The sequence below is a fragment of the Urocitellus parryii genome, chromosome 9 (genome assembly GCF_045843805.1).
Source record: "Urocitellus parryii isolate mUroPar1 chromosome 9, mUroPar1.hap1, whole genome shotgun sequence".
NCBI lineage: Eukaryota > Metazoa > Chordata > Mammalia > Rodentia > Sciuridae > Urocitellus > Urocitellus parryii.
The window spans coordinates 37,695,224-37,721,044 of NC_135539.1; the positions used below are offsets into that span (position 1 = coordinate 37,695,224).

Below are 25,821 nucleotides of genomic sequence, written 5' to 3' on the forward strand. Positions count from 1 at the left end.
GAAGGTGTATGCTTTAGCAGAAAGAACCCCTGTGGATTCTACCAGACAAAAGGTAAAAAGATTTAGTCTATAATCACAAAAAGAAGAATTGGTTAATTTATCTTTAGAAAGCTGGGAGTAATTCCACCAAGGGGCGGGTCTTGTCTTCATCCTAGTTCTAGGTACTCAGTGCTTTGTGATTTAAACTCTGTGCACCTTTGGTGGCGCTCTCTGCTCAGCTCTTTTCCAGCTACCAGTTTCGTGCTGTGTCAGCCTTCAGCACTTCTCCTCTGCTATGCTGCTCAAGCCCCCAGGCCCCTCACTCACTGTCCTGAGCTCCCTCTTGGGGTGGAGTGTCTGGGAGAGGGCAGGTGACCCTGCCTGGTGCAGGAGCTTGGGGAAGCTCTCCTTTCTCTGAAGAGCCTGCCCTGCCAGCTTTTCCAGAGTCACTTGCCTTCGTTCCTGAGCCCTGCCAGCAGCTCCTCCCAGGCACGTCTTGCCCTCCACACTGCTCCGCAGTCCCAGTGTTGCTTGATCCTTGTGCACCTGGGCTTTGCCTCCAACCAGGGAGCAAGGGGACATGTGGATGCCTGTGTCAACTGCCACTAAGCTCCAGAGAGCCCTTGCCAGGGTAACCTATGCATGCAAGGTCTTGCAAGGACATGGAGCCTCCGGATTAGAGCAACTGCTTGGTGGGGAAGCTCCTTTCCATAGGGGCCTTCATGTTCAGTTGCTTCTCCTAGGCAGATTTCATTGTCCTGCATCCAGCAGGCAGGAAGTTAGCTGCAGACCCTCGAATCTTACCTGCTGTTCTAGGGAGGAGGCACCTCATTGATTCTGGTCAAGCATCAGAGTCAGTGGAAGCACATGTGCACCGACATCACTCATCAGGCCCTGGAGCCATCGTCCTTTGAGGGCGGATGGGCTGGGGTTTCCCCCAACAAGAGCAGGATTTGGGATGTCAGGAACCCCCTTAAAGCCTGTTGGCACTCCTCCATGCGCCAGGTAGCACTGCTTCTAGACATGCACTGCTGTTGATTTTATTCTGTTTCACCTCTCAGTACTGGCTTCCTCCAAGTCTCGACTGCTCTGCCTTCTGCTGCCCTAGAGCAGAGAGGCACAGTTGGCTCAGCACTTATCTGTCAGTGGCCATGTACCTACCCCAGACCTTCCAACGCTGACAATACAGCACTGTCCATCCCTTTGGAGCTTAGTCTCTCTGCTCTGCAGAGGCCTCCTCCCTAGGGTGGCACCAAGGACCACTTCAGAGCAACGAGCTGGCTGTCCCGGGTGGAAACTATTGGGTTCTAGCGGGGCTTCTTTTTCTGACGAGCAGTTATTTCCCAGCTCAGGGACTGGCTGTGCTTAGCAGGTGGTGACTGTGTGAGCTGTCACTGGCTATACAGCCACTTGTAGCCCATGTCTCCCTCCAAGCTGGAATGGAAATGGTAGCGAGGGCTTAATTTAAGATCCCTCCCTCACCTTACCAAGAAGCAGAAGCCTCTTCAGAGACCCTCCTGGTGATGGGCTGGACGTAGAGCAGGATGGTGGCCTCTGGGCAAGGTTCCCATCCTGATCTCAGAATCACCTCTTGGAGACATGAGCCATTTCTTCTCAGATTGTGCCCTAGGGAGCCCGTTGTGGCCTCAGGGCCTTCTAAGACCCAGCACTCGGTGTCGCCAACACTCCAGTGGTATTTATCACAGATGAAGACTCACGTATTCAATGGTCTTGGCATCCTTGTTAAAAAGCAACTGAGTCAGGCACAGTGGTGCATGCCTATAATCCCAGCGACTCAGGAGGCTGAGGCACGAAGATCGCAAGTTCATGTGACACTGCATGGGTGTGTGCACATGGAAGAGCATGCTGCCTCTGGTGCCCAGCAGTGGTCACGTTAATTAGAATTGCTGTTGAGTGTTGGGGGAGCAAGTTGCCCAGCTTTTCCACTGGTTATTACTTTGTGGAATTAGGTAAGGCCTCTGGGATCAAACCATGCATCCTCTCAAATTAAACTGAAATACACAGTCTCTATTTAAAGATTTTGCCATGCAGGGGAGGCAGCCATGAGCACTATTAGCATTAAAGTTCCATGAAGCTTTGGGGCTAAGGGCACAGCTGGCAGGCTAGGCCTGCGCAGAGAGGAGGGACCTATGGACAGGAGCACGGGGCAGGTTTAGGGCACTGGGCTATCACGACCTAGGGAGGCTCCTGGGCTCTGTGCTGGTGTGGGCAGCTCTCATAGGAGTCCATGCCTGGTTCTGCTGCAGTCTGGGTTTTATGCCATCTGCTTGGAGAGCTCCACCTTAAAGTGTTAGCTTTTTCCTGCTTTGGGCATCTGGACTGTCCTGGCCTTGGCCCTGCTCTCTGCTCCTCTCCTAGAAAAACTGCAGTTGTCCTACCTGAAATTCAGTTGTTTTCATCTTATTTGCATATACCTTTGGATTGTGTAAATCAGATTCAAAATCTGGTCTGTAAGATCAACCAAATTGATAAACCCTTAGCCAAAGCAATCAGGAAAGAAAGTGGGGAGACAGAAAGTACCATATCAGGAGTGAGAGAACTAACACTCGTTTTATGTTTTTTTGTTTGTTTGTTTGTTTGTTTTTAGATTGGAGCCACCCTAGTGGGTGTGAAGTGGTATCTTATGGCTTTGATTTGCACCTCCCTGGTGGTCAGCGTGTGCCTCCATGCCCGGCTCCATTGCCCATTTTTAAACTGGGCCATCTTTTTGTTGATGAGTTGCAAGAGTTCTTTGTGCATTCTGAATACTAAATCTTTGTCAGGGTTATGATTTTTCAAATACCTGCTTTCTATCTATAGTGTGTCTTTTTATTCTCTTGATAAAGTGCTTTGGTTATACAGAAAGTTTTAGTTTTGATGAAGTCTTATTTTATCGTTTTTTTTCAGTGCCATATCTTAATAAGTCATTGCCTGATCCAAAGTTAGGAGGATTTACTCCTATGTTTCCTTCTAAGAGTTTTGTAATTTTACCTTTTACATATAGGTTTTAATCCATTTTGAGTTAATTTTTTAATATGGTGTGAGGTAGGGGTCTAACTTGATTCTTTGTATGTGGATGTTCAGTAGCCTCAAAACCATTTGTGAAGAGACTCTTCTTTCCCTGTTCAATGGTCTTGGCAACCTTGTTAAAAAGCAACTGAGTCAGGCACAGTGGTGCACGCCTGTAATCCCAGCGACTCAGGAGGCTGAGGCATGAAGATCGCAAGTTCAAGGCCAGCCTCAGCAACTTAGTGAGGCCCTTAGCAACTTAGTCAGACCTTGTCTCAAAATATAAAAAAGGCTGGGGATATGGTTCAGTAGTTAAGTACCCCTTGGTTCAATTTCTGTGTTATGGTTTAGGTCTGAGGTGTCCCCCCAAAACTCACATGTGAGACAATGCAAGAAGGTTCAGAGGAGAAATGGTTGGATGGTAGGAGTCTTAACCTCATCAGTGATTTGATTCACCGGTAGGGATTAATTGAAGTGGTAGGTGTGGCTGGAGGAGGTGGGAGTTGGGATGTGGCTACAGGGTATATATTTCGTCTCTGGAGAGTGGAGTCTCTCTCTGCTTCTTGATCACTGTGATGGGAGTTCCTTCCCTGTACCACCCTCTCTCGCCTTGAAGTTTAGCCTCACCTCCAGCCCAGAGGAATGGAGCTGGCCTTCTGTGGACTTAAGACCTCTGAAACTGTGAGCCCTCAAATAAACCTTTCCTCCTCTATAGTTGTTCTGGTCAGATCCTTTAGTCAACAGCAGTGAAAAAGCTGACTAAAACATTCTGGTACCAAAAAACCAAAACAAAACAAAATCAAGTGATCGAACATAGGTATTTAGGTTTATTTTGGGACTCAGTTCTGTTCTGTTTATCTTTCCTTATTCTATTGCCGGATTGTTTTAATCACTGTAGCTTTGTACTAAGTTGGGGAAAATATTTCAACTTTATGTTCTTTCCTTTAAGATTGTCTTGGCTATTGAGGGTCTCTTGCAGTTCCACATGAATTTTAGGATAAGTGTCCCCCCCCCCATTTCTGAAAAAAAAAAATTTTTCATTTGGGATTTTGACTGGGGTTGCATTGAATCTGTATGTAACTTTGGGGAATCTTACTATCTTAACAGTAATAGTGTTCTAATCTGTGAGCATGAGCACAGAAAGTCTTTACTTATATTGAGGTTTTCTTTTAATTTCTTTCAGCAATGTTTTATAGTTCATAGCATTACAAGTCTTTCACCCTCTTACTTAAACATACGTGTATTTTATTCTCTTTGGTAATATTAAAAATGGAATTGTTTTCTTAATTTCCCTTTTGATTTGTTCATTGCTAGTCCATAGAAATGCCTCTGGATTTTTTTATGTTAATCTTGTATTTTACAGTTTTGCTAAATTCATTTATTAGTTCTAATAGATTTAATTTTAGAGGTTTTTTTTTTTTAACATGTGAGATCATGTTATCTATAAGTAGTTTTTACAGTTTGAATGCCTTTTATTTTTTTTTGCCAGTGACCCTGACTGGATTTCAGAACAGTGCTGCATAACCATGGTAAAAATGAACATCCTTTTCTTGATCCTGATCTCAAGAGGAAACTGTCAGTCAGTTTTTCATCATTAAATATGCTGTTAGCCATGTGTGCTCATCTTTGTCCTTTAACATGTTATGGAAGTTCCTTTCTATTCCTACTCATTGAGTACTTTTATCTTCAAAATGCATTGGATTTTGTCAAATGCCTTTTCTGCCCAGTTGCCCAGCCCAGCCCTTTATTTAAAATAAATAAATAAAAATTTGTAGTTGGATAGCATGCCTTTATTTTATTTATTTATTTTTATGTGGTGCTGAGGATCAAACCTAGTACCAGGCAAGCACTGAGTTTCTTTTTCCATGGAATAGTCTAGTTGGACTGGAAAACTCTTGACATGTGGATCTCCATCTTCTCTATGACTTGTTCTTGTGTGTGACTTGGCCTGGCAGGGTGTCCCTCGATCCTGTTGGCCCCAGCATCCCCCTTGAGAATGAGTAAGTTGTAATGTCCCCTTCCTTGCCTGCTGCACCTGCAGTATTAGGGGTAGCAACGTCTGTACTGGTCCTAAGTGTGAGTAAAGAGGAGAGTGATCTATATGTACTGTGTGTGTCAGTGTATGGACTTAGGCACAAGGACACCAGGATTCATGGCAACGTCCCCTGCGCCTGTGGGGCCGCTGCACTGCAGCCGCTCTGAGGACTGCTGGCTGAGTGGATTCTGCGGGAGCTGCCGACACTTGCACCTCCTGCCATCCACACAGGTTTCTGCAGTGATGAGTAGCTCGTGGCTGAGTTCTGAACAAAAGGAAGTGGTACTTCCTCAGCACGACTACAGCTGCTGCTCTGAAGAATGTGCTGATACTAACAGTGCACAAGAACATATTTTGTGATTTTTACCAAAGGCGATGTTTCTCGGGCTAGTCTCAGATAATTATAAATAGCTTTGGCACCAGTGTGAATGTTGGCAGGACATTCAAAAGTTGTGCTTAGTGCAAGACAGGTCTTCCTTCCTCAGGTATGTCCAGTGCATTGTGGGTGGAGTGCTTGGAAGTGCCAGTGGAGACCCTTTCTTGTCTGAGTGAAGCGCCATCCTGTGAGCCCCTGTGTCAGCGCATGCAGGTTTAGGGTTGTTAGGAAGGCTGCCGTGTGGAGCAGGCTGGGTAAGTGCTGAGCGCTGTCATTCCAGCTATTTCCACAAACTGTGCTCTTCAGCTTTTTGGCCATTGTCCTGATTGACATTTTTCTCATCCATATGGTAATGGTTTGGTCTGGGTCAGGAGTGAGCAGACTTTGGCCCACAGGCCAAACCCAGCCCGATGCAATTTCTGTAAGTAAAATTTTCTTGGAACTTAGCTGTACCGGTTCACTAGCAGCTTGTGCACTGCATGAGCAGAGACCATGTAGTCTGCAAGGTGGAATCCATAGGCCCTTTGCTGCAGAAGCTGTCTGACCCTGGTCTAGGTGATACATACAAGTGGCAACACCTTCAGTTCCAGGTTTGATGTCAACCGTAAGCCTGGGCTCTTGTGTCTGAAACTGGAGCCAGAGCCCTGCCACCTCTACTGAGGCTTCCTGCATAGGGCCCCTGGCCTGACAAGACATAGCACAATGTGGCGGGGTCTGGGTCCCCCAAGACCTGGCTCTTGGTAGACCCAAGCAGAGCCCAAGAGGCAGCACTTGTCGCTGTTGCCCTGCACACACCCAGGCCCATTCTTGCCCAAACAGAGGCTATCAGTTGAAACCAGAGTTTGGGATGAAACCAGATTCTTCGCTTCTGCTAGGGTGGGTGGGGTCTGCATAAGCTGAGGGCCTCTGTAGCTGAGAAATGGGTTGCAGTTCTTAAATGGTGGGCTCTGCCCTCCAGTGTTACAGCAGACCTCAGCAGCTCACCACCAATTTCTTTATGAGTTCTTGTCTCACACATTTAAATAATGAAATCCACTGATGAGGATGAGTGCAGATAAGAGTAGAATTTATTCAAGTCTGAGTAGAAACAGAACTTCCGAAGAGTGAGAGGGGACCCTAAAGTAGTTGCTGCTTGCATGTGCTAGTCAAGGGGTTTATATAGCACTTGGGTCAACGTAATTGGTCCAAATTAATGTTATTCAGTGTTTGGAAAAGTACCAATGCTACTGGTTAGCCCTGACCCACTTCTGTTTTCCCTGCCACTCATGGGGAAGAGGAAGGTCAAGGTCGGCAAACCATGAATGCACAGGCTTTCTGGACTGTGGTGCTATGTGGTGCAGGTGTCTGCACTGTGCCTGGGCTGGGGCACCACAAGATGACAGGTCATCATGTCCTGGCTTGCTGTGCTCTGACGTGGCGGTCTCTGCAGGGCCACAACCCATGCTTTCCACCTGTGCTCCTGCTTACCTGGGCCACCATTCTGCAGCTCCACCATTGCTTCATTGCCAGTTTTTGGTGGAGATTAGTGAGCTGGCTAAATGACTTGGTGGCTGGGGGGGCCATAGCAGAGGGACACCTTTGCTTCATCCCGGTTTATGAAACAGGTGCCCAGGGGAGACAAGGGACCCTGCTAATGGCCCCTCCCTGCAGCGTGATCAGAATCCACAGAATAGGCCACGATTATGAGGCTACCCACCCCCAGTTACATCTGTCCGCGCTGGAGGCAGAGAGGCAAGGTGGTGAACTGGCTCCAGGAGCCCACCATCCCCCAGACACAGCTCGAGGGGTTTCCTCATGGTATTCTGCTGCTGGGAAGCAGCATAGGAGGCACGCCACGTGCAAGTCCGTGGGCCACCCGAGTGTGTCCATGCTGCAGCCTTCGTGGTAGTGTGTGTGCTGTTAGGTTCTGCCCATCCTGGGAATGTGTGTGTTTCATGTTTACTTATGTTTTGGCAAACAACATATGAACTTGGTGCAAAGTGAAGAGAGGAGAGAAACAGGAATAAGTGGTCTTCTGCCAGCCCCTGTCCTCCAGGGTGTTTGGCAGATAGGTTCGTTTGCTGGCCTCGTCAACTTGCTGTCTGACTTCTTCCATAAGCAGCCCTGTGATAAGGCTCTTGGGCCGTTTTAGGGAATAGACAAAGCAGAAGCCCAGAAAGTTCTCTGTAATTTGCGTCTGGGTGAATGGTGGGCCAGGTCTCCGTGACTTCACTTTTTCTGTCATTTTCAGAACAGCCTGTCTAGGCTCACTGAGCTCTCCCTGGGGACGGGCATGTTCCTTCAGCGGGTCCTGCAGACCTGTATCCTGTGTGGCTGCTGGCAGGGACACAGTGGTGGGTGAGGAGCCATAGTGGTGGAGCACATGGGTGCCTGCGCTGGTTTCAAAGGCTGGTCAGCCTCCCTCTCCCCTGCCAGCCAACCTGGGTCAACTCCTGCTCCTGAGTCAGAGCTTTCAGCACGATGTAGCCCCTGGTGTAGTCCCCAAGGTGCTCCTGCCCTGCCCCATGCTTGAGCCCAACTTGCTGAGGGACTTGCTGCTACCACATTGGTCACTGCCCCAGGGCTGCAATTGCCAGCTCTTTTCCACGGGCCCGTGATTCATTTGGACCAGGCACTGTTGGGAATCATGCCTCTTAATCTAGAAGAGCCCATCAGAGAAAGGAATATCAATTTGTATATTAGCCTCAGAGATTGCAGTTTGGCAGCACAAGCCCTCTCTTTAGGAGATTAAATTTGAGTGGAACAGGAGACATTCAGGGTAATGTGCACAAATTGCTCTTTGGCCGTGGCAGGCAGTGAGCCCCTGCCCCTGTGCCCTGCCTACTGTGTCCATGCTCACCTGGTGGCCTGTGCTCAGGCCCAGCCTGTTAAAAACCTAAGAATATCGCTTCTTTGGGGTCTTTGGCAGGGAGGAGAGCTTCAATGTGGGGCTGCATGGTTCTAAGGCATTTGGCAGGGTCTCTCAGAAGACACAATCCAATTAGTCCTTGTGTTCACTGTTCTTTTAAACCAACTCTAAACACAAGTTTTTCTCAGTGAAGTATGAAATAGGTAGTTGCAGCCTGCAATATTAATGCATTTTCAATTTTTTCTCTCCTTCGTTTTGGCCAAGTAATAGCAGCGTGGATTAGCTTGGTGTGTCTGAAAGAAAGCTGGTAATGGATGCTCTCTTGGTGTAGGCTGGCCTGCAGAGTGAGGGCAGGTCCCCTGGGACCTGAGAAGCCTCATGTGCAATGTACTGGGGCCCAGAGAGGGAGAAAGGCCGTGGCCACACACGCGTCTATGAGTTTGACTGTATGAGTGTGAGAGCTCTAGACAGTGAGTGTAAGAGCGTGTGTTGGATGGGGGAAGAAGGCCTGGGTCGCCATATGGGGCAGGGCAGGTTCAGCAGTTGTCTATCCCCTGCACGAGCCTGTGCCCTGACCCAGGGCCTGTAGTCTAGGGTTTCCCACTTGGCACTGAAACCTCGAAGACAGGTGGTCTCATCCACAGGTGAGGAGTGGAGGTGCAATCTGTGAGAGCGACCCCAAGGACCTTGTGTTTACCCTGCACCCACCTGCCCAGGTGTGAGAATCCAGCTGGCTTGGTTATAGCCTCTTCTGGGCCTGCCCTGTGGAGCCCCCAGATTGTTGCTGAACCTTAGTGATAAAAGGACAAGGAGGAGGACATGGGGCATCTCAGGGCTTCCTTAGCGTGGCCCTGGCTGCACAGCCAGCAAAGCCCCATGGCCGATGGCAGGTAGTTAACACTGAGAGCTGTTTGCTGGGTCACTGGGAACCCTCCTCAGGTCTCATCTCAGTATCTTTCCACACATTGCCTCCCTTTTAAAAAATGGTAGGTTTAGATTGTTTCTTAAATGGGGTGGCTAGTGTGTTGAGTCTAGGTCCTCTCTTCCAGTGCTGGCTCAACTCCCTGCATGTGTACTCTGTCTGGCAGAAGCGACAACGGGAGCTAGACAGTGTGTCTGGGCATCAGGCTCCTGGGAGGAGCTGGTGTCCCAGTTCACCCTGAGGCTAGACGGAGGAGTGGGCTGCAGCTGCAAACCTGAGCCCTGGGTGTATCTTGATGGCGCCGCGGGACTGGAGGAGGGTGATAGAGTTGTGAGCCAGCATGGCGGCGTGGGCAGGGCGGGGGGGGGGGCGGGGGGGGGGGCGGGGCGGCTGTGGGTGTGTGAGGAGATGGATTGCCTGACAGGGCTGGGGAGGTTTTCTGGTATAGGCTCAGGGGGAAGGGAATTGGCCCAGTGAGAAGAACAGAGCTGAGCGTGTGTTAGTTATGAGTCTAAGGTTACAGATTAAAATTAAAGGGCTCCATGTTGGTGTTGAACATAAATCACTCCATTTCCGGAAATCATTCAAAAGTAAGAGGAATGAAAACCAAAACAACAAAATAAGAACAGAGCTAAGTCCACACCCTACGCAGAGGCAGGTGGCCCCGAGTAGAGGAACACGTAGCAGCATGCAGGTACGGACACAGGGAGCCGCCAGGGCACGGCGCGCAGGAAAAGAGCTTAAGAGGCTGAATGACGCTCACCTTGCTGGACAGGACCTCGTGAGAGGCAAGAACAGGCCTTGGTGAAGTGGGTCCCTTGGCCCTGTGTGGCTCCCAAGATAGCAGGGAGCTGTGTGAGGGGCCCCTGCACCCTGTGCCTGAGCAGAGAAAAGCAGTGGTCACTCTGATGAGAGTTCACAGCTTCCCCTTCTTGCTGGAGACAAGTAGTGGCTCTTGATTGAATTCACAACACAACCAACAGGTTGGATTAAAGAAAAGAAAATGGCCCCAGCCACTCTCCAGTGTGACTTCATGCTAAACTGGATGTGATAAAAGTCATCTTGCATGATGAGCAGTGAAAATCCGGATGCCCATTTATGAGACAGAAGGAGAGAAGCAGGAAAGGAAAAGTCACAGAAAAAGAAGTAGATTTCGAGCCTGTGATTGTATGCACACGTTTTGCCAAGAAGTAAAAGCTCATGATCCAGTAGAGTGTGAGTGCCCCCAAAGCCAGAGGAGAAGGCCATGGACCTGAGGGCCTTGAACAGGAGAGGGGCAGGAAGGCAGGAAAGAGGACAGACTGGAGGTGCACAGGAAGGTAGTACCCCCGGGAAACCCACCACAAGAGCTTCACGGAGTTAAGAGAATAGTAGCAGTGTACCTGTTACACGTTCTGGTGACAAAGGGCTTGGATATTTAGTAGAAAGTATTGAGATAGGAGAGGAAGGGAGAAATGGGTTTCTTATCATTAGTAGCTGAAATTGAAGACATACCCTAAGGAGAGCATTGAGTTGTTGAAGTGTGTGTTAACTGGGTGTTAGTGGTTTCCAGAGGAACAAAACCTGTCGATTCATTTGTCTGCCTGGAGAGACTAGTGGATTGATTGGTTATGAGGGATTGGCTCATGTGGTACGGAAGCTAGGAAGTCCTGTAGTCGGCATCTACAAACTAGAGACCTAGAAAAACTAGTGGTGGAACTCAATCCAGGTTTGAAGGCCTGGTCCACGAGGCTGAGATGTCCCAGCTTAAACCGGGAGGCAGAAAAAGAGAGCCTCACCTTTTCAGAGCCTCACCTTTTCTTGGTTCTGTTCGGCCTTTGGGGGGTTGGATGCTGATGCTCATGTCAGTGTCAGGGAGGACGGTCTTCTGAGTCCACTGATTCCAATGCTGATCCACCCCGTGGCCTCAGAGACACACTAGGATGTGAGGTTTCACCTGGGCACATCTGGCTCAGTCATGAAATTAACAGTGACAGACACCACAGAGGTGAACAAGAGATGGGCCAGACAGACACTGCACATGACATGTGATGAGCACAGCCTAACACAGGGCGGTATAGGCACAGTACCAGAGAGCCTCTGCTATAAGAGCAACCAGTAAGAAAAATACAAACTGTTCTGAGTATCAAAACTTAACACATAAAACAGTAAATAAGATTAGAATGCCACAGAGGGATACAGTTTTTAAAAATATAAGACAGGAAGTACAAGAACATACACAGAAATAGACACACATATATCAAAATATAGGTGGGTTAAACTCTTCTATTAAAAGGAAAAGACTTCCTGATGAATTACAAAGCAAAACCAAGAGGCTGAAACATGTGGGTTGTGGGGCCATCTGTTAGTCCTAAACACAGAAGCAGGGGTTGTCGTTTTTGTCATGTTCAAGTCTAAATTCCAGCCATAAAGCAGTGTAGAATACAGGATGGATATCAGTGTGCCAGAGAACAGCGCCACTGTTCAGGAAACTGACATGTGCAGAGGGGCAGGGGGAGACGGTTGAGGATGTGAGCAGCAAGTGAGTTTACCTTCTTGTCTGTGACATAGCAAGTTGTATTGTGAGTCCCCAGTCCCCAGAATTAGAGGACACATTCTTTAAAGAGTGTTCGTAGAAAATGTCCATAGATTAATCACACATTGGGTAATAAAGAGAAGCTTTATAAACTTTATAAACCTTTGTAAATTCGAATAAAACCTCTTCTAATGGTGATGTGACGAAATTTGAAGTCACAAACAAAACTAGAAAAAGAAAAGGCTCCTATTGCTTGGAAATTCAAAAACAAAACAAAGACAAACAGAACAAAACATTCTGTCTTAATTCTTGGTTCAAAGAAGAAATGCAATTCAAAAGTGCGTAAAATCTAGAAAACAATTGTATTGAAAGCAGTCCTCATCAGAGCCAGTGGAAACATCTAAATTCATGGTTTAAATATTTATACCATGGGACAAGAAATCATGAATATACATGGACTAACCTCCAGCTGCAGAAGTCAGAGATGCAGTAAAAGAAAACCCCAGTAAGACAAAAGTTAGGAATCTAATGGTCAAAGCAGTGGTTAACAGCAGAGCAAGAAGTAGTAGAAATAATAAGAGTCCAGGTGCCTGTTACTTGAAATGAAGCCAATAAAATAGATGAATTATTCACAACTCTAGTAAAATGTAATAGCATCACCACCCAAAATAAGAAGCAGGACTAATTATGTTCATGCTTCTGGCTGGGGAAGGCTTAGAAAGCTTCCGGTGCTGAGGACTCTATGTGGCCAGGTGGGGCCCCCACACCCCACACAGAGAATATTCCCAGCTTGCACCCATGGCTCAGACCTCTCTGCATATGTCAAACCTCTATAGTAAGGTAAGTGACAAGTAAAAAATAACCCTAAAAAGAATATGGTTTCTACATGACTTCTGTGGAAAGAATTATGAACCATATTGCAACTCCTTTTAAATAAACACAAACATCTGGAATAGGTAATATTTTCCTAGAAAGTTTCTCATCAATTCTGAATCCAGAAAAAAAAAATTCTAAACAGGCCACTTATTAAAGAGCAAAGTTGTCACAAAATAGCTCCGGTTGTCTTGCTGCCCTCTCCCAACAAAGAGAAATGGAAGATGCATCAGGCAGAGCCAGTTTCAGGGAAACTTCTACCAGATTCTCAGGATAGGCACCTGCAAGGTATATAGACGGCCCCTGAGTGTAGAGGAAGGGGGAGGGCTCTTTGGTAGTGAGCAACTGTGTCGGTAACAACTGTGGTTTGCACAAGGCCTTCCACAAGTGCACACCTCACAGAGGAGACATGTTAGTGCATTTTAGTGTCAGCATGCTAGGAGTGAATGTCATTGGCAAGTTGAAATACACTGTCTTGGTCCATCGGTAGCTGCTATCACAGAACACCAGAGGTCAATAATTTATAATAAACAGTTATTTCTGCCACCTACGTTTCTGGAGGCTGAGAAGTCCAAGGTCAAGGGCCCACATCTGTCAAGGATGAGAAGGGTAAGGGCACCTGAGGGCTACACTGAGGAGTGGCCAGACTTTGTTAGCAGACAGCCTCTGAGCTGCAGCTGCGGCACAGTTTCGGGCTCCTTCTAGGCTGCTCCTTGGAATCCTGGGGCCTCCTCAGCTAGCCCAAGTCTGGGTGGAGAGAGAAGGTTAGCTCTGAGTGCGTGTCCTCTGGCTTCTGGGGTCCCTGGCCAGTGGCTGGCCATTGACAGTACCCATTCTCAAGCCTGAAATTACTGGGACTCCTCATATCCACCACTCCCTAACCCTCCCACCCTGACGTGTCCAAGTGTTATTACAGTTCACTTTCTTCCTGGGGGAGGCCTGCAGCTTCTGTATTCTATAGAGGAATCTGAAGTAGCAAAAGAAAGAAAATACTGTGACTGTTCATTCAAAGCAGTAGCAAATTTAGAATATGTTCTTTCCAGTTACTGTGTCCCTTTTTGTCCCAGAGATTTTGGTGTCTCTCCACATCATTCCCAGAATGACTGTGACTCCATGGCTAATCTGCAGACAGAAGTGCTAAGGAAGGGAAAGGGCGATTTTTGCAAGAGGTAGCATGCTGGTGGCCTTGCAGATTCAGGCTGCTGGGATTTCCAGGAAAGCAGCCCCCTGTCCTGTGTTCCCTAGCATGAGGAGGGGATTGGGTCTGGGGAACCTTTGAAAGGTGCTTTTGGGACCTCTGGGGCCAGGCAAGGTTCTAGGCTCTGTGCCGTCTGTAGGCCTGCAGAGCCCCTGCACCTGCTGACCCTTGGCCCTGTGTTTTCTCGCAGTTGGAGATGGAGCTGAAGATGCTAAAGTCCCAGCCAGGCTCTGCTGAGTTGAGCTTCCCGTTCTGCAGAGAGGAGGTGGACACACTCAGGTACGCTGTGCTGGGGCTGGGGCTGCTGGCAGTGGGAGTCTACTAGAACCCCTTCCTCCACTGCCTCCTGGATGGCATTTTGTTCCTCAATCACATTCCACCCGCTTGGGTTCCTCTGCAGGGACACTCATCTCCACTGGGCTGGACCTTTTCCAGTATCCTTTTCTTGGCCAGCACTGGCAGACAGCTGGGCCTTGCAGCCTCCCCCATGTTCAGGAGCTTGCAGACACTCTTGTCGGGCATCTGGTGGGACCTGCCTTTGCTGCCAGCAAGGTAAAGCAACAGGCCCATCTTCTTGGCTTGTGCAGCTCTAGGCAGCAAGGAATTTATGAGCGGTGGAATACTGGGAGGTGCAGATGAGGAGAACTGCTTACAGAAGCAGTAGCCCGACCAGATGTGCTTTCTGTTGTCAGCTGGGCACCTTTGTCCATTATTCAGGACGCGATCACTCGCCCTGAGCTACTGTTTTCTTAGATGCGCTTCCTGCACCTCCGCCATCCAGCACCCCTCACTTCTCAGTAAGCAGAGACCGCGGGCTGAGATTGTTCCCAGATCTTATTTCCTTTTTCCCCAAGACGTATCAGGGTCCTAAAGGAGATCCAGATGTGTGGGTGGGGTCCTGAGCAGCCCCTCCTGACTGTCCCCTGATGCACACTTCAGCCCTGCCATTCAGTTTCTAGTCAAAGTGGCAAGTTTCCAGTTCTGGCATCTCTCATGGGAGGCAGCAACTGTGGATGCGGAGTGAGTGTGGCTGAGTGGCCGTGCCTGGGGAGCCTCCCTTCTGCCCTAAGTGTATGCCATGGACCAAGTATCTGGCATCCAGGGCTTCTCACCCAGGGAGCTGTTTCTGGTGAGTGAAAGGAGAACAGACCTGGGAACCAGGACAGCCCCAGTGGATACCAGGTGGCCCTTGGTGAGGCCACTGGTGCTGGAGTTTGAGTGGCCCTCCCTGGGTTGTGCAGCCAAGGCCCAGCAGACTGGGACAAACCCTGGTACCCAGGGCTAAAGTGGCCTCAGCTGTTTCTCCCCTGTGGGTTCTGTTTTCTCTTGGGTAGTGTGTGGATGACCCCAGCTTTGCCGGGTTGTTGAGTAAAAGCAAGAAAATATGTGTGCTGCCTCTGGTCCAACCAGGCCCAGAAGTGTTGAGCCAAAAACAATTATGGTCCCTTCCAGGTTTGAGGTTTCCTCCCTCATTTCTGAAGCATTTCTAATATATGGACGGAGGCCTTATAAATAGCACTTTGGAGACCTGCCAGATCCCAGGCTGTTTGTTTTGTGCTCGTTCCGTCATTCACTCGGTAGATACCGCGTGTGCGCCGTGGGCACCGTCAGGGCTCAGCACTGAGGATGATGGAGTGGTGAGCAAGACGCACACTCTCCGTCTTCATCAGTTTTGTGGTTTAATGGGGACTTGGGGGACATTATTCACAGGCAATCCTGGCTCTGTAATTATGGATGGAGAGGAATGTGGTGGTGCTGTGAGAGCAGGTGTCTGGGGGCAGGGGGCTCCCCTGGGAAATACGTTTGTGTGTGGCCATGGGTTAACCATAGGATGGCAGGGGAGCTGGAGGCCAGGCCTGGGCCCCAGTGAGGGTTTGGTCTTTATTCTCTGAACAATGGGAAGCCATTATGTGTTTGAAAGTAGAAGAACAACATGATTGAATTTGCAGCAGCCAGCACCACTGGCCTCCAGGGTGGGCAGCTGTCCCCAGCTGAGTGCCAGGCAGCATCTGCTGTGGGACACCCTTCCAAGCTGAAGTGACTGTTCCCAGCCAGAGGAGGGCCGAGCATATCTTCTATACATATACCCCTCAGCTCATGGAGCAGCCCTATCTGTGGTGAAGAGCTCATAAAACAGAGGTGTGAGTGGTGGTAGTGTATGTGTGGCAGGGGGGGGGGGGTGGTGTTCAATGCAAGAGGCATTTGAATGAGACTGGGAGGCACCAAAAGATGGCTAGCAGCTTAGGAATGCATGTAGCCAAGGGCCGCAAAGGCAGGAGAGCTCAGCTGGTGTCTGCCATGAGAGGAACAAGGGCCAGGAGCTGGCCGTGGAGGAGGCATCCAGAGAGTGCTGGGCTGATGGAGGCCCTAGGTCAGCTCTCATGGAGGAGGCACCAAGTGCTCAGGAACCAGCATAGTTGGCCCCTCACCTGACAGAGTCCTTAATGCCATGCAAGACAGGTATGTCCTGTGGTTGTCCCCCCCCCCACACCCCGTGTCCCTGGGAGTCCTGTTATCAGGTGGTGCAGTGAAGGGATTGGAGTTGGGTGTTGGCAGGTGCGCCTCAGGGTGTTAGCCAAGGGGGCAGAGGACAGTCTGCCCCAAGGGCCTGAGGCTGTCAACATGGGCCAGCACTGTGTTACTCAGCTCTCCTGTCACAGACTGGCATCCTGTCTTCTGCCAGGACTCTGGCTGCCCGCAGCTCTCATGCTGCGGCTGACAGGAGCATGGCCAGGCGTGGGTGGGGCTCGTGTGGGCTGGAACGCTTTGGGTTTATTTTTTAAACTTCAAGGAAGAGCTTTATTGTTGACATCTTTTGCTCAATGATCAAAGCTTCTTGTCCCCATTGTCTCACTTGGAGAACGCAGCTGTGGAAAGAAGCAGCTTCGTGGCTGGCCGCTGGGAGCTGGTCGGCATGTGTCGAGAGGCTTTGGTGGAGTTTTGCACCACAGTTCTGCAGCAGCACTTCTGACTTCCAGCCAAGGAACAGCTGAGGGTGGAGATGGCTGTCACACAGGTACCTGCATCTGGGTGGCTGCTCCACACTCGAGTCATGTGTGACAGGCAACCCCAGGTGAGCAGGGGCTCTGCGTAGTGCACTCAGCCAGGGAGACAGTGTAAAACCAGGACTCGCAGAGCCCAGGCGGCTCCTCTGTCTTCTCAGGGACAGATTCCTGTGCAGGTGGGGGAGTCCTGCTTGGCCAGGGTGCTAACCTGCCTCTCCTTCCACAGACCTGTCTCTCTCTTAAGGTCTGTTTCTTTTACTGGGTGGGCTAGCATCTCTGGCGCTCCCTGCCTCTGCCCAACCCTGCAATGGCACCCCCTGTACCTTCTCACTTTCCCCCCACGACCCCAGCCATCCAGGCTCAGGGCAGGCACATGGGTTGTGCCTCAAGTGTCCCACAGCATCACAGGTAGGCTTGGTGCTCTTGAGATAGCCATATTTGTAGCTCACTTTTGTCCTGAATGAGGGGCATATTGTTGTAGTGAGTTTTCTTCAGACAACATCAGGCAGCCCTCTGGCTGGGAAGTAGTGACAGAGGGGCTGGGGCCAGCTGAAAGAGCAGTGTCTCTAGACACCAGAAGCATCTGCTCCAGCTCCCCTGGGGGAGACACCAGTGCTGTCAAGGCCAGAGGGCTCGTCGTTGTCTCCCTGCAGCCGCAGAAGAGAGGGGAAACTTAGATGACCCCCTTTGAACGAGGGTCTGTTTCTCCTTTTGATTCTCTCTCCTGAGCGTGAAGTGCTTTTCCTTCAGTCCTCTGAAACTTGCCGAGGAGTGGTTTTTGAAGTGGTTGGTTCAGAGAAAGACAGTGGACATGAGGGCCCTGCTGCTGTCAGCCAGCCTTTCCCCGTGACCACAGTCAGCCAGCTGGCCACAGGAGAGCTGGTGGGGGATCGAGGGGGACAGCACTGCCAACCTGGGTACTGGGAGTTCATATGCATGTGCATTCACCTAGGTTACATTTGCTACACACAAGAGAGTAGACATACTTACTTGTTTTGTGTAAGTGACACACATCCCTCACACCACATCATCTCAGCACAGAAAACGGAAGTGTCAGTACAGATTTAAGTAGCAACAGCTGAGGCCCTTTCAAGTGGAACAAATCTGGATTCGTTATTTTCTGCTGTCAAATAGCAGCTCTGGCAAATCCTAAATGTTGTCTGTGGATTTAGCAACTGGGTAGACTTTCAGTGATTCCAGAGGCTCGTGTGTCTGTGCCAATGCCTGTTAGTCACACTCCGGAGCCTCTCCGTCACGGCCACGCTTACTGCCTGCCAGGTCCCACGGATGTGCTGGCTAGGCCCCAGTCCACGTGGGCAACCCCAGGCTTTGGGGGCTGAGGGAGCCCTGCTTGCTGGTGCTGGAGATGTCGGAGGATAGTGTGGTACTCTGCAGTACCCACTTGTACCCTGGAGCCCTGGCTGCACATTTAGGAGTGGGGTTGCAAGCAACTGGCTAGAAACCTGGGATTTGTCCCCGTGGCTTTGCTAGGAGATCCCAGCTGGGGTCTTTCACTTGGTGCCCTCAGAATTATTATTCTTTGGTTTCTTCTCAGCCTGGCATATCTTTGGAGACTTGGGCCTGGCAGATGTCAGCCTGTTACCAGCTCCTGGGAGCTGGGTGGGGGACGGTGCTGGAAGCTCAGCATCATGGTGGAACTTTAATGCCCCACTGACCTGGGGGATGGGGTCATCCTGCTGTACCTTAGCAGAGGACTTATCCCCAAGCCCAGAATCACTGCTCTCTGAAGAGAAGAGGCCTGTGGTACTCGGCAAAGATGTGGCATCACTGGCGTGAGGTGAAGCCAGGATGAGGGGTGCCAGTTTTCAAGAATCTTCAACATCCAGTTCAGTTCCTCGGCAGCCCCCTTTCTTCCCAGGTCCAACTCACACCTGCAGACCTAGACACACACAGCCAGCTGGTGGAGGATGTCCTGCAAGATGGAGGAAGGCAGTCCAGTGGGGACCTCAGGACTGAGGACAGTGAGGTGGTAGTCCCCTGAGTTCCCAGAATACCAGCTGCGTGTCCTGGACATGGAACCCTCAAAAGGTTGAATGCACAACCAGCCATAGACATAGACCAAAGTCTCCAAAGATGTTCACCCCCCCCCAGCCACAGAGGTGCCACCTGATAGCAGGCAACCTTGAATATGCCTTTCTGACTTTGGCTGATGCCAGGGAAAGAATTGTTCCCCACCCCACTGCCCCACAGAGCCCCTGCCCAGTGAGTCTACTTCCTACCCCAGCCTTCACAAGTGCCCCTGCCTGGCAGTGTAGCAGGGCTGAGTAGGTGGGCAGGCTGTGTCCCTGACTAGGATTGTCCTACCTTGGTTGAGTCAGGCTGACCAGGTAGCTGAGCTTCTATCCCCATCTGGCATTGGAGAGACAAAGGCGAAGGGACTCCTTACTGCCCTCATGAACCGTGTCTCATGCTAGCAGGCATCTCTGCCATTAGGATGGGAGGCCTTTTTTCTGCAGGCATCCCACTTTGTCAGGTTGGTATCAGCAGGGCCCATGGCAGCCCTGCACCTGCTCTGTCGCATGTATACACGCCATTCAACAGAACTTCAAAACACAGGAAGCAGAAGCAGATAGAACTGAGGAGAGAAACAGACACACAAGCATTTACAGAGGACACCCATGCACTGCTGTCCACAGTTGGTGGGGGGCCAACAGAAAAGCAGCAAAGATCTGGAACTGAATGTCACTGTCAGCTAACAGGTATGGTCAGTGTTTGCAGAGCACTATCCATTCTCTCTTAAAGTCCACTTGGCACATTTACCACAGTGGATTTTATCTTGGGTCACAGAACAAACCTTAGCAAAATTAAAGGAATCATATTCATGTACAGTATGTTCTCTGGCTACATTGAGCTCAAAGTAGAGGTCAATAACAGAAAAACAACAGAAAAATCTCCAAACGATCAGAAATGACACAAAATCTCCAAATGTGCTTCTGAATCCTCCACATGTCAAAGAGGAATTCTCAAGAGAAATATACACAACTGAGTGATAATGAAAATACAAAACTTTGTCAGATACAGTGAAACCAGCACTGAGAAGGAAACTTTCAGAGACATTCACATTAGAGAAGAAAAGAGGACTCTTATTTATGTGCTAATTGTAAGAACCTGAGGGAAGAGCAGAAGCAGCTTAGAATAGGCAGAAAGAAATAATGAAGAGCAGAAAGAAATGAAATTGATAAAAAATAGAACGGAGAAAAAATCACTGAACAAAATGCCATTTTTAAAAAAATCCATAAAATTGATAAACTGCTAGCAAAACTGACAAGTATTAAGATGCCACCAGACACACATCATCGGTATCAGGGCTGAAGCAGGGGCTGCCGCTGTGGATCCTGTAGTGTCACAGGGCACGGCAGATGGCTTCATGCTCAGAGACTCATTCACTTGGAAGCAAGAAATCAATTCTTCAAAAACCTCTAACTACCAAATATGAAATATGCCAAATATATATACCAAAATATGAAATATACACCAAAAGATATGTACCAAATATATACCAAAAGATGAATAGATTATCTGAATAGTTCTAGGACATTAAAAACCTGAAGCCATTATTAAAATGCTCCCAAGAAAGGTCTCTGCAGGCCCCAGTGGTTTCCCTGGGGAATTCCACTGAACAGCTAGAGAGCTTTTGGTGGCAGGTCACTCAGCCTCGTCCAGGAGACAGAAGAGGAGATGGCCAGGGTGGGGAGGAGTGCCCATGCCTACCAGAGACAGCCGGGTGAGCCTGTTGGCATCTTGCTGGGGGGCAGGAGCCTGAGAGCCCGTGACCTGCAAAAGTCAGGAGGGCAGTGGCAACTCTGCTAGCTCTGATGCCCCCACTGAGGTGGACACCATCCAGGGAACTGAGTGAAGAGGGCAGCAACCTCCTTGTATTAATCTGCAAGTGCCTATGAATCATAAATATTCCTAAAATGCTGCCTTAAATGAAGGCCTTCACCCCTTCTCCAGTTCCAACCCCCTTCTTCCTGCTTTTAGACATCATCCCCCCCAGGGGACACCTCCTAAGGCTTGGTGGCATAAAGCCTCTGAGCTCATCCTCTCCTGGTCAGGGACTCAGCTTTTTGGGGTCACTGCCACTCACTGTCTGCTGTCTGACTTCTAAGGCTTTGTGATGTTGTCTCTGTTATTTTCTTGTCTTCAGCAGTAGGCCTGAGGAAAATGAGAAAGCCTTTACTTTTGATTTTGCAGCATTTTGAGGGAGTGCGTGTTAATGAACCCGTTCAAGTCACTGTCGTGAACCTCAAGGCTTTGTTTTTCCATTTCTGTATATATTTGAAAAGTGAAGCAGATGATTGAAGGCTGTTTCTCCTCCTTATGTTACAAATTAGCACCTTCCCTGCTTTCTCAGACCTTTTGTGTTGCCATATAGTTTGCTCCACTGCGTGGTCCATTAACCCCTTCTGAGCTTCAGTGACTTCGTGCTCTCAGCTGTTCAGGAACCATGGCATCTTCATGGGCAAACTGCTGGCATGTTGGACTTAGGTGCAGGAGAACTCTGTCCCTAGAGCCTATCTTTATTTGACTACGGGAGTCTGGTTGCATCCAGGATTCTGATCATTCTGTTTCTGAAAATGGTGACAACTACTCACTTTAGTAGTAGCTGTCAGTAGCACAATTGTAATAAGTTGCCTGCTGCCGCTTATTTGGTGCACACTGTGGGCCACATCCCACATGTGCATTCTTGCCTTCTTACACCATCCCAGGACAGTTTCTAAAGATGCTCACTTCATGGAGGCCTGGGTTCCATACAGTGGAGTACATCCATTTTCAAGCATGATTTAACCAGCAGTACTGAGAGTTGGGTGGTGGCAATTGTCTGTGAAAGAGCAGGTCTTAAGACACATATCATCTTCTGAACTTTAAAACAATGAGAAAAGCAGCTGGGTGTGATGGTGCACACCTGTAATCCCAGTGACTCAGGAGGCCGAGGCAGGAGGATTGCAAGTTTGAGGCCCTGTCTTAAAAAGAGCTAGGGATGTAGCTCAGTAGTAAAGCACCCCAGGGTTCATCACCAGTACCAAATAAAGAAAGAATGAAAAAAGCCAAATTTCTGTCTACCTTTTCCTATCACTACATGCATCCATTTCTGCAGAACATCAGTGATCACTCTCCTCCCAGCTCCACCCACACCATTGGTCACGCTCTGAGAGGTGTGTTCAAGATTATGTGATCACTACACAGTAGGTTTTAGGACATGTCCTAGGATCATCTTAATTTTTTTCAATCGTTATGTGGTAAAGTTACTGTCTTTTAATGGTGAATTTTAATCACCCCATAATCAGAGAACAAAATAATTTCGTCACCTCCCAAGCCCTTGCTCTCCCTTTTGCTCATTCCTTGTGCCTCTTGCTCCGCCCACCACTGCTCTGCTCCCCAGCCCTGCTGTCCTGGGAGACAAATCCTCTGCTGTCACCTCTTGAGGCTTCCGACGTCCACGCAGCATCACAGCATCACGTACTTGAGCGTCCTGGTTGCCAGTGTGCACAAGTCCACCCTTTTTGATCACTGTGACTTTGCAGGAAGCTTTGGGATCAGATGGCACGCATCTTCAGATTTACTGCTCTTTTCTGGATTGTTTTGCTGCTTCTGACATCTCAATAAGTTTTCCTATCCCTGAACACTAGTGTCTTAAATTTATTTGGGTTTTCTTTAATTTCTTTTAGCAGTGTTTGTAGTTTTTAGGGTTTGATCTAATATCACATTGGATAAATTAATTCCTGAGTATTTTGTTCTTTTTGATGCCATTGTAAATGGAATTTTCTTAATTTCCTTTTCAGATTGTTCATGGCTAGTGTATGGAAATACAAATGATTTTTTTTTTTTTGCATGTTGATTTTGGATCTTGCAGCTTTGCCAAATTCTTTGATTAACCAGGTTTTCTTCTTTCTTTCTTTCTTTTTTTTTTTTTTTGCAGATTATGTGTGGTGTTTGTATGGCATCTGTGAATACAACAGTTTACATTCTCTTGTGTGCTGGATGCCTTTTATTTCTGCGTCTTGCCTAATTTCTCCGGCTGTATTGAATAGAAATTATAGAAATGGGCTGTTTTGCCTTATTCCTGATCTTAGGGGAAAGCTTGCAGTCTTTCGATGTTGGAATTGATGTCAGCTATGAGGTTTTGGAAAAAAATGCCCTTTATCATGTTGAGGAAGCCCCTCTGTTCCTGTTTGTTTTGTGTGTTTCTTGTGAAGGGGAGATGGGTTTAGTCAAGTGCTTTTTCTGCCTCCACTTAGAGGAGGCTTTTATTCTGTTAATGTTGGGTGTTACACTGGCTGGTTTCCAGATATTGAGACAGCTGTGCACACCTGGTAGCACCCCTTCCAGTTTGCTGAGTTGGGGTTAAGGATTTCATGCCTGTATTCATCAAGGTTGTTGATCTCAGTTTTCTTTAGCTAATCTTTGACTTCAGTGTCAGCATAATGCTGTTCTCAGACCAAATCAGGCAGGGTTCCCTTCTGGAAGAGTTTGGGAAGTATGAGTGTTAATTCTTTGGATGTTTGGTAGAACTCAACAGTGAGGCAATCTGGTCCTCTTTTGATTACTGATATAATCTCTGTATTTTTTATGGATTTGTTGATATTTTCTATTTCTTCTTTTGTCAGTTTTGGTAGTTTGTATTTCCTGGACTTCATTTGTGTCTCAGTTATCACATTTGTTTATATATGTGTTTATGTATTCTCTTATAATCCTTTTGATTTCAGTGAATCCAGTAGTAATGTCCCCTCCCTCATTTCTGAATTTCATAATTTGAATCTTCTCTCTTTTTTATTAGTCAATCTGGGAAAGATTTGCCAATTTATTGACCTTTTCAAATCATCAACTGTTGGGTCTATGTATTTCTCTATTGCATTTCTGTCCTCGGTCTTGCTCATCTCCGCTCTGATCATTATTGGTTTTTTCTTTCTGCTGGATTTGAGCTAATTTGCTCTTCTTTTTTCTAGTTTCTTAAAGCCATACTGTTAGATTATTGACTTGAGAGCTTCCTTTTTTTAATTTAGGATTTATAGCTGTAAGTTTCCTTCTTGGTTTTGGTCTCCAGGTATTTTCTAATTTCCCTTGTGAGTTCATCTTCAACCCATTGTTGTTTAAGAGTGTTGTTTAATATCCACCTATTTATGAGCTTTTTATTTTCCTTCTGTGATTGATTTCTAATTTCATTGAAGTAATTCCATTACATTAACAACTTTAACTTAAGACTTGTTTCAAGGTTTTGTGTGTGATCTATTCTGTAGAATATTCCACATGCTCTTAAGAAGAATGGCTATTCTGTTGTTAGGAGTATGTCTTTATGATCTAAGTGATTTATAGTGTTGTTCGGCTCCTTTCCCCCACCTTTTTTTCATTAAGGATTGGAACCAGAGGTCCTTTACCACCTGAGCCACATGCTCAGCCCTGATTGTTTATTTATTTAGTGGAACTGGGGATTGAACCCAGGGCCTCTTGTATGTGAAGCACTTGCTCTACCACTGAACTACATCCTCGGACTTCCTTTTCATTTTTTATTTAGAGACAGGGTCTCACTAAATTGCCCAGGTTGGCCTTAAACTTGTGATCCTCCTGCCTCAGTCTCCCAAGTTGCTGGGATTGCAGTCATGTACCACTGGACCAGGCTAGTTCCTTTTCTTTCTTACTGATCTTTCTGACTGATCTGGATATCTTTCACTCCTTTTTATTGCTAAACAATATTGCAGGATTTTTTTTTTCTTTTTCTCTCTTTTTTTGTGTGTGTATGTGTGTTTATATATGTGTGGTAAGAACAATTAAAATTTGTCCTTTCAGCAGTCTTTACGTGTGTTTGATACATTTGTTGTTCTTGGCTGTGGTCACCATGGTGTAGAGTAGGTCTCTGAGCTTCCCCCTCCTGTGTATCCTTTGATCAGCACCTCCCGTTCATCCCCCAGCCCCTGGTAACCACAGTTCTACTTCCAGGGCCTGCTGCCCTGGGTTCAGATTTTTTTTTTTTTTTTTTGTACCAGATTGAACCAATTCATCTGTTGAAGGACACATGGGTTGGTTCCATAGTTTAATTATTGTGAATTGAGCTGCTATAAACATTGATGTGGCTGTGTCACTGTAGTATGTTGATTTTACATCCTTTAGATATATACCAAGGAGTGGAAGAGCTGGGTCAAATAGTGGTTCCATTTCTGTTTTTTTTTTTTTTTTTTGAGGAATCTCCATACTGCTTTCCAGAGCGGTTGCCCCAATTTAGTTCTTTCCATTTTCAACGTGAATAGTCCTGTAGTAAATACAGTTGTGCAGATATCTCTATGGCATACTCATGTCCTTTATTTTGTGCATGGATCCAGTAGTGGGATTTCTGGATCATATGGTAATTCTATTTTTAATTTTTTGAGGAATTTCCATACCTTTGTTCATAATGGCTATACTCATTTATATTCCCACCAACAGTGAATACGGGTTCCCTTTCCTCCTCATCTTTACCAGCAGTTGTTATCTTTTGTCCTTTTGAAAATAGCCATTCCAGAGGTGTGAGATGATGCTTCTATGAGGTTTTGATTTGCATTTCTCTGATGATTGCTGACAATTGATAATGAGCATTTTCTCATAAACCTGTTGGCCATTCATATGTCTTATTTTGCAGTCTGCAATAGAAACCTTGGGACTTTACAATTGGATTGGTCTATTTAAAGTACTAGTTTGCAGATTCTTTAATTTTTTTTCCTCTATTGTTTTTCCATTTTCAATTTCATTGATATTTGTTTTATAGTATAGTTTTACTTCAGCTTGCTTTAGGTTTATTTTTTTCCCCTTTAACTTCCTAAGGTAGGTGCTTGTTTTCTTCTTCCTTTTTGTTTTTGACAGTACTAGGGGTTGAACCCAAATCTTTGCACATGCTGGACAAGTGCTCTACCATTGAGCTACTTCCCAAGCCCTTTTTATTATTTCTTATTTTGAGATAGGGTCTTCCTGAGTTGCTGATGCTGGCCTCAAATTTGCCATCCTCCTGCCTTGGTCTCCAATCCCCCTGGAAATCAGGGTACCTGGTGCAGGTGGTACTTGTGGTCTCCTG

At 47.6% G+C, this 25,821-nt stretch overlaps 1 protein-coding gene across 3 annotated transcripts in view; it reads left to right on the forward strand.

Moving 5' to 3' along the window:
- Mad1l1 (mitotic arrest deficient 1 like 1) overlaps positions 1-25,821 on the forward strand; it is a 351,707-nt gene that overhangs the window by 205,087 nt on the left and 120,799 nt on the right. For all 3 annotated transcript variants that reach the window (XM_026405670.1, XM_026405671.1, XM_077802469.1), the window contains one exon: positions 13,946-14,034. In XM_026405670.1, coding sequence (XP_026261455.1) covers positions 13,946-14,034 — 89 coding nt within the window. The remainder of the gene's footprint in view (positions 1-13,945; positions 14,035-25,821) is intronic.